This window comes from Myxocyprinus asiaticus, chromosome 14 (genome assembly GCF_019703515.2).
Source record: "Myxocyprinus asiaticus isolate MX2 ecotype Aquarium Trade chromosome 14, UBuf_Myxa_2, whole genome shotgun sequence".
Classification (NCBI taxonomy): Eukaryota; Metazoa; Chordata; class Actinopteri; order Cypriniformes; family Catostomidae; genus Myxocyprinus; species Myxocyprinus asiaticus.
The window spans coordinates 38,968,419-38,980,993 of NC_059357.1; the positions used below are offsets into that span (position 1 = coordinate 38,968,419).

Sequence of the window (12,575 nt, forward strand, 5' to 3'; positions counted from 1 at the left end):
CCACTATTCTTCTCTCTCTACACAAATGACTGCACCTCCAAGGACCCCTCTGTCAAGCTCCTGAAGTTTGCAGATGACACTACAGACATCGGCCTCATCCAAGATGACGATGAGTCTGCATACAGAAGGGAGGATGAACAGCTGGCCATCTGGTGCAACCAAAACAACCTGGAGCTTAACACTCTTAAAACAGTGGAGAAGATAGTGGACTTTAGGAGGAACACCCCAACATTAACCCCGCTCACCATTCTGAACAGCACTGTGGCAGCAGTGAATTCAGGTTCCTGGGCACTACCATCTCACATGACCTGAAGTGGGAGACCCACATAGACTCAATTTTGAAAAAGGCCCAGCAGAAGTTGTACTTCCTTTACCAGTTGAGGAAGTTAAACCTGCCACAGGTGCTGCTGATACAGTTCTACTCAGCAGTCATTGAGTCTGTCCTCTGCACTTCTATAACTCCCTGGTTTGGTTCAGCTACCAAGTCAGACATCAGAAGACTTCAAAGGATAGTTCAGACTGCTGGGAGGATTACTGGCTCTCCCCTACCCACCCTGCTGGAACTGTACACATCCAGAGTAACAAAAAGGGCTGGTAAAATCACTCTTGACCCCATTCACCCAGAACACGTCCTTTTCGAATTATTGCCCTCTGGCCAGTGCTACAGAGCACTGAGCACCAGAACAGGCACAGGAACTGTTTTTTCCCTCAGGCCATCCACCTCATGAACAGTTAAAACTGCCCCCAAATAGCTTCCTTTGGTCAATACAACCCATCCGATATTCAATTCATCCATTCCTACTTATATCCATATTTCATTTATATTCTTTAACATATCCTACCTCTTCTTCAATACATTACATCACCTGCACCTAACTGTATATCTGTATATAAAATATTCTAACAACATTATTGCACTATTGTATATTTCTTTTTTTATCTGTTTCATCTTTATTTATTTTTTTAAATTATGTCACTATATGTATATATGTACATTTTTATGTATGTATATATGTTGCATTCTCTTGCACTGGAAGCTTCTGTCACCATGACAAATTCCTTGTGTGTGTAAGCAAACTTGGCAATAAATCTTTATTCATTGTGATTCTGATTTTGATTAGTATAAAGTGCCATGCAATGTGGAACATTGCATAAATGGCTTGAAGGTCGCATGTGCCTGTCTGACTTTTTTCCACTAACCTGAGCTCATCATATCCAGGATTACTATGTGGTCATCTTATGTCCCACTGAGATGGACATCCAGGTGCGGAGAGTACTCCATATCCCTCTGTGGGCTCAACGGGTCATTTACCTGCAGGGATCTGCTCTCAAAGACCAGGACCTGATGAGGGCCAAGTAAGACCTTCTGAATCAATACATATAACCTATTATGATTACCGCAAGACACCTCATGACCTGCAGTGGGAAACCAGCCTAAGATGATTTGCTGGTCTTAGCTGGCCTCCCAGCTTGTTCAGGCTGGTCTGATTTGCTGGTTTTAGAGGGGTTTTGGGCACTTGTCAGCTGGATAAGATAGGAGACCTGCTGGTTGACCAGCTGAAGGCCAGCTTGGCCAGGCTGGGAGACCAGATAACCTGAAAAAATATTCTCTTGCGTCTTTTATCTTTCCTGTTGGTCTAATTTTCTTTTCCTCTGTTATGGATCCTGGCCCTGTTTCTCTGCTCTCTGTGATCTTCTTTGTCCTGATTGGCTGAAGGATGGATGATGCTGAGGCCTGTTTTATCCTAAGCAACAGGTTTGAAGTGGACCGCTTTGCTGCTGTACGTAGCACTTAACTTTTTTCTTTTCTTTTCCATCCTCTTATTTCTGTCCGTAAAATAGGAGGCAGCAAATTCGAACATGCCCTGTATTATGCTGTTTCTCTTTTTATCTTTCACTTGTTGTTGTTCTCTCTACTGATGTCACACTTGGAAGCACAGTTAGTGACATTATTTTCTCGACATTAAAGCCCATTTTCCTCCAGTTCTAATTACAGTAATGCAAAAACTGTAGCGATTGATTGGACGCATAGCCTAACAACAAAGAAGTGTTTTCTCCTCTCTTTTAAAAATTGATGAACCTGTTTATTTTCCAATCCTAACTATACACAATTATATGGTTTGTTGCATTTAATTATATCCATGTTGCGTTGTTTTCCCCTGCTGTCTCCAGCTCTGTCAGAATAAACTTGTGGCCCACCATTTAAGAACCACTGTTTTATGCTAATTTCTCTATAAAGAGGATAATGGATGGTACTGTATGTACTGTAAGAGCTGACACTTGAACCAATGACATAATTCTGTTAGTATGCCTCTCTGTCTCTCCTCTTCTCTCTGACACAGGACCATCAGACCATTCTTAGGGCCTGGGCTGTGAAGGACTTTGCCCCAAACTGCCCTCTCTATGTGCAGATCCTCAAACCTGAGAATAAGTTCCACATCAAATTCGCAGGTGAGCATGCAAAATGTTTTTCCCTTGGGATACAGGTGCAGAGAGAGCAGGAGAGTGTGAAATTTGATTCCTGTACATGTGCGAGTATGTTGAGAGAATGAATGAATTGAATGTCTTTCATATTCCAATTTAATTCCTGAGGTTGGAACAGGGTGCAGAACTGGAATTAGAACTTTTTAAGCTTATTTAAAAAGATAGTTCACCCAAAAATTATAATTCTCTCATAATTTACTCACCGTCATGCTGTCTCAACATACATTGCGATGTTCATTTAAATTTTTGCTTAACATTATTTGTAGCATGCCGTCTGTTGTGCAGATGTTGCCGAGTCTCAGTGGTTGATCCTCGTACTGTCCATGCGCACAGACGGGCACTCCGCTTCACTCACTCCGTATTACTTCAGTGTCATGCTGTTGTGCTAAATTCTGTGACTGTTCACTCCTCTCATTCAAAATAAACTGTCCTAGTGAGTAACACTATCACTCCCTGTGCTATACTTCCCTGCCAATCATCCCATCTCACTTATGCTGCTGTCTGTCTAAAAAGCTTCTTCACCTGCTAGAGGCCAAAAGTGCATGAGGGATGGATGATATATAATGTTTTTAGTAATTTAATCAGGTATAAGTAATCACAAAATCTAATGTAACCAAATGCTATACATTACTTAATAATAATAATAATAATATTCTTATAGTAAATTAATCCATTGATATGTTAATATCAAGAATCAATAATCCTAATATTAAATAATACTTTAAATAATAATTAGGGCTGTCAATCGATTAAAAATGTTAATAGAATTAATTACATTGTATGCCGATTAATTAATCGAATTATGTAAATATTTGATGAGAGCCCCTCAGATAGCAATAATTCAATATATAATGATTACATAATTATAAATAGTTATATTATTTTAATTATAAATAAAATATATATATATTATAAAAAATTATAATTCAGATAATTATGCATTGCATTATTGTGGCACACAAGTAAAGCATTAAAAAAGACGATAACACTTTACAATAAGGTTCCATTTGTTAACATTAGTTAACATGAACTATCAATAAGTAATACTTTTACAACATCTTATTTCATGTTCATTTTAACATATACTAATAAAACAATTTTTAAAGTTAAAATTAGTAAATGCAGTGAACTAACATGACCTAACAATGAACAATTGTATTTGTATTAACATTAACAAAGATTAATAAATTCTATAAAATATATATTTTGTTATTTGTTTATTCATGATACCTAATGCATTAACTAATGTTAACGAATGTAACCTTATTGTAAAGGGTTACCAAAAAGCAATATTTTAATAATTTTAAACATCAAATTAATAAATTCATTTTAACATGGTCTGTAAATTAAATTTATGGACTATGGTGTAAGAACGATGAATTTACTCCATATATTCAATATAATATATAATGAATAGATTTAAATTTTAATGTCAATATTTATTTTCATAATGTTATCTGAAAACCTGTATATTTTTTGGTGCTATTTGGCAAAATTGAAATTTGATTTGAAGGTTGTGTTAATTGCTTTGACATTATTGAACTTAGTTTAGAGAAATGTCTTTAATCAGTTGAGGAAAATAGTTCAAAATGTCATTATTTTAGCACCAACTTGTTTTGGACTAATGAAATTCCTCTATGTCTTTGAATTGCAGTTCATTATATTCCTCTTCCTGTCTATCCCATTCAAACTCAAAATTCCGTGGGGTGTGGCCAATTCAATTCAAATTCCAATTTATGAATTAAACAGGAGCCAGTTATAATCCTCTTCTGTTCTGCTGTGATGGGCAGATTATGTGTTTGGAGGTTGGCTCATTGTCATTCAGGATGTTTTGGCAGGCACAGCCCCTCTCATGTTCAACAGCTCATCCAATCAAGCATTACTTGTTTGGTTGAGAAGAGAGTACGGACTGCAGCTCTGTGAATGCCCTGCACAATGCTAGGCTTGTCAGAAGCAATTGTGATTGGCCGCCTGCATTTCAGCTGTCCCGATCATCCACTAAGGTTTGATTGTGTTGGAAAAGTAGAGAAAATCCATTCTCTTCACCTCCACCTGCTTCGTTTTTCCTCAAACGTCACCCATCACGAAGATGCTGCACTAACTGTTTATTTATTAATTAATTTATATATACAGTGTATATATATATATATATATATATATATATATATATATATATATATATATATATATATATATATATATATATATATACATACACATACACACACTACCGGTCAAAAGTTTTGAAACACTTGACTGAAATGTTTCTCATGATCTTAAAAATCTTTTGATCTGAAGGTGTATGCTTAAATGTTTGAAATTAGTTTTGTAGACAAAAATATAATTGTGCCACCATATTAATTTATTTCATTATAAAACTAAAATTTTATAAAAAAAAAAAAATAGTTTTTGGAATTGATGACTTGGACCAAATAATAAAGAAAAGCAGCCAATACGTGCCCAACATAGATGGGAACTCCTTCAATACTGTTTAAAAAGCATCCCAGAGTGATACCTCAAGAAGTTGATTGAGAAAATGTCAGGAGTACATTTTGGTGACTACTTTGAAGATGCTAAAATATAACACAGTTTTGATTTATTTTGGATTTTGTTTAGTCACAACATAATTCCCATATTTCCATTTATGTTATTCCATAGTTTTGATGACTTTACTATTATTCTAAAATGTGAAGAAAAAAAATTATAATAAAGTATGTGTTCATAATATATATATATAATGAACTTTACTAACGGCTTAATTACCTCACTTAGACACATCCTATATGTGTGAGATTTTTCACTATATCCACAACATAATTGTTATATTACAAATTACATCGGCACAGTTCAAGTTCACCTGTTCATTCACTTCATTGTCTAAGTTACACGCTAGTCAGAATGCAAAACTTGTGAATTGCGAATATGCCGTTTCCTTAAAAACATGCCACATGTAATGCAATATCAAAAACTGTCTAAACGTGAGGAATTCACAACGAGTAACTTAGTAGAGTAAGAAAGTAATAAATACTTCAATATATTCATTATATGCAATCATTTCAGTGGCTCAGGTTTTTAGGACAGTTTTCTCATGTTGTTTAATCTTACATATTAAATATTAATCTTCAATATGTTTGATACGTTTAAATAATTGTAAACAGTTTATACATTTTACAGAATATTTGGTTAAAGTTTGGTTTGTTACAGTTGATACATGTTTTGTCATTTTGCACATTATCAATAATTAAAATGTTATTTTTAGTAAAACTGACTATAAATTAATGAACATGAAACGATGAAATATTGAGTCAATTTAAAGGAAATTTTTTTGTCAAAAGACAAAAATTATGACTAAAATAAAACAAATGCATGAAAATGATCAATTAACAAACACATCCCTTTTTTAAAGCAAAATGTTTAGTTAAATACTGCTGGGCTTTACTATTTTTGGAAGTTTCTAGTTGTATTTGGTGTCAGCTTTGTATAATGCTGTCAACCTAATTAAGATTCTTATTGTTTTTGTGCCATGTCTTTGTAACTGACTTGAGTTAGCTACTTTGTGTTGGTAGATACTCTTTCAAGAGGGTAGCTTAAAGGGGCTGTATGCCAGTGGTTTTACATTTTTTTGTGTCACGCTCCCTTTGAAAGTAGATATTTTTTTATGTATACTTTGTGTTACATAAATAAGAAAACATTTTAACTAGGTCTATACACTTACTGAACATCCAAAAACAGAATACTAAATACAAAAGTGCTTGCAGGAGCAGTGTTAATATATAATAGCTCAACATGAATAAAATGTGTCATCATTTACACCTCGATCCAAACTAGTACGGCTTTTTTCATCCCTGAAACACAAAATTGAGGGATGGAAGGATTGTTATTGTGACTGTCAAGCTCCAAAAGCACATAGAATCACCATTTACGTTGTATATATCACTTGTGCGCTACATATAAAGTCTACTGAAGCCATTTGATAGCATTGTGTGAAGACTAAAGTGCACCTTCCTGTCCACCCATTCGAATCTGGTGCGCACAGGTGAACATTATTGTTTACATAAGCGCAGCTCAGTAAGTGCACCCAACACCATGTGAGGAGAAAAAGGCGGAGGAAAAGAAATTGTGCACACTGGTTCTTCTGTCATTGAGGAAAATTTGGATGTGAGAGATGTCTTCCGCTCCCCACATACAATACCTCTGCACCACACTGAGGATCACTGCTCTAAGTGATGTTAGCCATTTTGCTAACTTCCACCAGACTTAGCCACTACGTTAGACACACAACCTCTCTCCAAAAAGTAGAGACTTCCTGCAGCTTTAACAACATACTTTACGCAAATAGGTTAACACATTAAAATGTTACCTTTAAATGTGTGTGCCAATAAACTTGATGTAATTATTCAGGTAGCTAACGCAACACATGTTTATAATATCATCTTCAAACCATTGTAGTTGACCTGATAGAGAAAATGTCCTGGTTACTTTCGTAACCTCCGTTCCCTGATGGAGGGAACGAGACGTTGTGTCGATGTATTGACACTAGGGATCCCTATACAAAACGCCACAACTATCTGAACTGTGTTACGTGAACCGGTGGTGTGTGACGGGCAGATCGCTGTGTGCCTCATAGCCAGCACACCAGGACATCATGTAACCTCCACGAATGCTCTTATGAGCTTCGAACGGTCCATCAGGAACAAGTGGACTGCCCAACGATAGGGACAGCTGAGGCCTCTTTCCCTCTCTTTTCTCCCCAAAGAGTGGAATTTGTTAACCGACTGGGAGCCATAAGTGTCTGCGTCGGGGGGTGTCCCTCCCAAGGGGAAGACACCGCGGAGACCACACCCCGCCCAAAAAGGGGGGGGTATTTTGAGTGGAATACGTCACATGGTCTTACCAAGACTTGTGGGAAGTATGTCATGTGGAGAGGTCCCATGGTAGGTCCTACCCGAAGGGGGAGGAGTTTCTACTGAGCATGGCGACCGGGAGCAGAGGGGCCTCTGCCCAAGGAAGACGCAGTTTGCCGACAGGGAAACGATTTTCCGGAAGATATCACATGGGGTCGCCTTCGGGGAATCAGCACATGTGGAGCACCTACCTCAGTACAGGGGCTCATTAGCGCATGTACTGGGCCGGTAGCAAGTTTCTCCGCAAACTCAACAGCCATAGGGCTAAGGAGGAAATTCATCCAGGCATCTCAGTCTGTGAACACGACTGGGAGTCAAGAGCGCACATCTTCATCTCAAGGGAGGGGAAAGACGCTACGCGCAAGTGGTACACCCAGCCAGCTGTCCCGGAACTTACCTGCTCGTGCCTGCCAATACATGGGACAAGACCAGCTCAACCCGGAGATTGTAGAACCTCGCAAAGGTGTTGGGTGTTGCCCAGCCTGCTGCTCTACAGATGTCTGCCAAAGATGCGCCACTGTCCAGGGCCCAGGAGGCCGCTACACTCCTGGTAGAGTGTGCTCGTAACCCTGCAGGGGGTGGCACATCCTGAGCCTGATATGCCATCGCGATGGTGTCAGTGACCCACTGGGCGATCCTCTGTTTGGAGACAGCGCTTCCTTTCCGCTGTCCACCGAAGCAGACAAAGAGCTGCTCGGAGCTTCTAAGGCTCTGCGTGCAATCCAAATAGATGTGTAAAGCTCACACCGGATACAGCAACGCCAAGGCTGGGTCTACCTCCTCCTGGGGCAGCGCTGATCCCTAAAAGGGGACGTGGGAACCTTGGGCACATAGCCCGGTCGGGGTCTCAGGATCACATGATAGTAACCCGGACCGAACTCGAGGCACATTTCGCTGACAGAGAATGCCTGCAGGTCCCCTACCCTTTTGATGGAAGTGAGCGCAGTCAGGAGGACAGTCTTCAAAGAGAGTGCCTTAAGCTCAGCTGACTCCAAGGGCTCAAAGGGAGCTCCCTGTAGACCCTGAAGGACTACAGAGAGGTCCCACGAGGGGACGAGGTGTAGTCTGGAGGGATTCAACTTCCTAGTGCCTCTCAGGAACCTGATGATCAAGTCCTGCTTCCCCAAGTACCTTACCATCTACTGCATCATGATGAGCCGAAATAGCGGCTACATACACCTTCAGGGTGGAGGGGGACAGCCGCCCCTCCAGCCTCTCCTGCAGGAAGGAAAGCACCGATCCGACTGCGCATCTCTGGGGGTCTTCGCGTCGGGAGGAACACCACTTAGCAAACAGTATGCCACTTCAAGGCATACAGGCACCTCGTAGAGGGTGCCCTAGCCTGAGTGATCGTTTCTACCACCACGGGTGGTAGGCCATTTAGGTCTTCAACGTCCCGTCCAGGGGCCAGACGCAGAGATTCTGGATTGTGGGTGTGATTGCCCGGGATGTGATTGCCCGGGATGTGAGTGGCTCGTAGCAACTTGAGGCGCTGCTGACTCCAGAGGAGGAGACGGCGGGTGAGTTGTGACATGCAATGGGAGCATAGACCGCCTTGATGGTTGATGTACGCTACCGCTGCTGTGTTGTCCGTCCGGACCAACACGTGCTTGCCCTGGATCAAAGGCCGGAACCTCCACAGGGCGAGCAGTACTGCTAACAACTCTAGGCAGTTGATGTGCCAACGCAGCCGCGGGCCAGTCCAGGAGCTGGCGGCTGTGTGCCCGTTGCATATGGCGCCCCAGCCCGTCTTGGAGGCGTCTGTTGTAACGACGACGTACCTGGAGACCTGCTGTAGGGGAACCCGTAGAAATGCAAGGTCAGTCTAAGGACTGAAGAGGCGGCGACAGATCGGCGTGATGGCAACACGATGTGTCCCGCAGCGCCATGCCCATCTCGGGACTCAAGTCTGAAGCCAGTGCTGAAGCGGTCTCATATGCATCAACCCGAGCAGTGTGGCCATCGCTGAGGATGTCATATGCCCCAGGAGCCTCTGAAAAGTTTTCATTGGAACGGCTGTCCTCCGTCTTAACGCCTTCAGACAGTTCAGCACCGACTGCATGCGCTCATTCGTGAGGCACGCTGTCATTGAGACCAACTCCAAACTGAGAAAAGAGATGCTCTGAACCGGGGAGAGTTTGCTCTTTTCCCAGTTGACCCGAAGCCCCAGTCGGCTGAGGTGCCAGAGCACGAAGTCCCTGTGTGTGCACAGCAACTCTCGAGAGTGAGAGCCAGTTGTTGAGATAGTTGAGGATGCGGACGCCCACTTCTCTTAGCTGGGCAAGAGCTGCCTCTGCGACCTTCGTGAAGACACGAGGGGACAAGGACAGGCCGAAGGGGAGGACCTTGTACTGGTACGCCTGGCCTTCGAAGGCAAACCGAAGGAAGGGTCTGTGTCGAGGTAAGACCAAGACGTGGATGTACGCATCCTTCAGGTCTACCGCCACAAACCAATTTTGATGCCGGACGCTCTTTAGAATGCGTTTTTGCGTCAGCATCTTGGACGGGAGTCTGTGCAAAGCCCGGTTCAGTACTCACAGGTCCAGGATTGGTCGCAACCCACTGCCTTTCTTCGGTACGATGAAGTAAGGGCTGTAGAACCCTTTCTTCATCTCGGCTGGAGGGACAGGCTCTATCGCGCCCTTGCGCAGAAGGGTAGCGATTTACGCACACAAGGTAGCGGCGTTCTTGCCCTTCACCGAGGTGAAGTGGACGCCGCTGAACCTGGGCGGGTGCCTGGCGAACTGAATCGCGTAGCCGAGTCGGACGGTCTGGGTCAGCCATCGCGACAGGTTGGAAAGCGCGAGCCACGCGACCAAACTCCGGGTGAGGGGGACCAAGGGAATGATCACGTCGGTGTACCGGCGGGTGGGGCCTCGCGGCAGGGCGGAGCTCAAGGTGCCACATCGAGGGGACTCGAGCCCCGTGGCCATGCTGAGACCAGGGACATCGAAGCACTTACCTGGCTCCTGCTGCCCACCATAAGATTGGCCGAAGAGGGGGGAGGAGGAATCTCATCCCCGTAGTCCACCGGAACCAATCCCGTGTGGGCGTGTTTGTGCCACAGCTGGGCGTACAGGGGCGGGGGGTCCGCTGCTTAAGCACCATACCTGCCAAAATGGGACAGTGGATGGTGGTGGTCACTACGGCCGTGCGCACCGGACATGTGATCCAGGAGACGAGGAAACCATTATTTTGTCAGGCTTTTGGGTGCCGCAGCCTCCTGGGCATGCAGCGACAAAAGATGCTCCTCTCGGCCCTCCACCGGGGGATGGAGTGGTCTGTTGACCAGCTCCAGAGAAGCGGGTCTCTTCACCCCTGGGTCACCCATCTCGGGGGGGCTTCGAAGCCTTCCTCGGGTTCTTAGTGGCCGGCCGTGAGACGGGTGGCATCTGCTTCCCGGGCCACGGGGGCGGGCTGCAGTGGAGCCAGTGTTGTTGCTGCAGGAGGATGCCCTTGGTGATGAGCAGACGGCGAGTGGGGTCATAAGCCACGCCAGGGCAGGATATGTTGTAAGGCCTCCGTCTGCTTCTTCACCGCCAAGAACTGCTGGGCAAAGTCCTCGACGGCATTGCCAAACAGGTCAACCTGGGAACCTTGCCTTGTCCGCCTCTCCTATCTACACCAAGTTGAGCCAAAGGTGGCGCTCCTGGACCACCAGGGTGGACATCACCTGCCCGAGAGCCCGAGGTCGGTCGGCGAGCGCAGTTCCTGCATCATTCCCGGGTCAGAACTACCCTCGTGCAGTTCTTTTAGCACCTTGGCTTGGTTTACTTGCAGGAGAGCCATGGCATGCAGGGCGGAGGCGGCTTGTCCAGCGGCACCACAGGCCACAGTCGTCAGGGACAACGTAAACCTACAGGCCTTGGACAGGAGCTTCGGGCGCCGGTGCCAGGTGGTGGCACTCTGCGGACACAAGTGCACCACGAGTGCCTTATCCACTTGAAAGACCGGGACCGGGCAGTAAAAGTGCCTCCCATGATCTTGTCAGCTCCTCATGTACTTCCGGAAAGAAAGGGACCAGGGCGGGGCATGGCCGTGGGCGGTGCCCTGAGCCTAGGAACCAATTGTCGAGCCACGAGGGTTCCACTCTAGCCCAACGCTCGCGGATGCCTGGGAAAGCATGTCCATCATTTCCACGTCGGCGTGAGACTGGGTGACCGTTCCCGAAGGAGGAAGCCCAGCCGAAGCCTCTGCGTCAGACTGGACGAGCCTGCTCACCGATGCTGTGCTCGATAACTCATCGTCTTCCCAAGCTCCGAACGAGAAGTCGAACTCGCGCTGAGACAAGCCGGCGTTCTCGTGCGAGAGCCCGATCAGGGCAAGCGAGCGTGCTGGGGAATGGGAGGTCTGTGGGGGGATACCCGGTGGAGGTGGTCCCATTGATGTCCCCAAATCACCCCCAGTGCTAACCGAAGCGGCCTCAAACCCGTAGGTAGAAGGACCGGTGCAGGGAGCCTCTGGGGTGACGTTGCCATGGTCATGTTCTAGCAATGAGGACATGACTCATCCACGAACGATGTCTCCATGTGGGCAGTGCCCAGACACGTAAGACAGCGATCGTGGCCATCAGAAGCAGAGAGATAATGACCGCAACCAGGAATAACACACAAACGGAAAGGCATCTTTAAAAAGACGTTCCGTGTGTGCCGCACTTTTTGTGAATGAAAATATACTCTTTTAGAATATACTGTCTTATTTTTGCTCTGCCAAAGCGCCCATGGGCGTTCCCTGCACTCCATGGGTGCAGAGGGGGAGAAGCCGCTGAAATGCACCGTATATCCAGCAGTTTTGAGGTGCGTCTTTGGAGGGAATTGAATTCAGTGCACTGAATACAACTGCTCGGCTCCGAAGAGAAAATCTGAATGAGTGGCTGCATACCAACTTCTTTTATACCCGTATGTCCAGGGGAGTGGCATGCAAATTCCACTCGCCAATTCTCACTGGCCTTTTTTCAAAAAAGCAGAGGTGTTTTGGGCTCCCAAGAGTGACCCCTAGTGTCAATACATCGACGCAATGTCGAATGAGTGACAGATAGGGAACTGACCGTAGCAAAAGTAGTTTATTCTAATTTTTGCTATAGCGCCCCTAGTGGCAGTGCTGAGAATTCAATGTGCACTGCATTGCATTGTGAATTGTGGTCTACCGCAACATCGTGTAAAATTGTGCTTGCATAGGTAGATGTGT

At 44.8% G+C, this 12,575-nt stretch overlaps 1 protein-coding gene across 1 annotated transcript in view; it reads left to right on the forward strand.

Annotated features, from left to right (window-relative positions):
* LOC127452257 (potassium channel subfamily T member 2-like) overlaps positions 1–12,575 on the forward strand; it is a 164,359-nt gene that overhangs the window by 95,845 nt on the left and 55,939 nt on the right. The window contains exons 11-13 of the mRNA XM_051717602.1: positions 1,220–1,356; positions 1,718–1,781; positions 2,343–2,451. Coding sequence (XP_051573562.1) covers positions 1,220–1,356; positions 1,718–1,781; positions 2,343–2,451 — 310 coding nt within the window. The remainder of the gene's footprint in view (positions 1–1,219; positions 1,357–1,717; positions 1,782–2,342; positions 2,452–12,575) is intronic.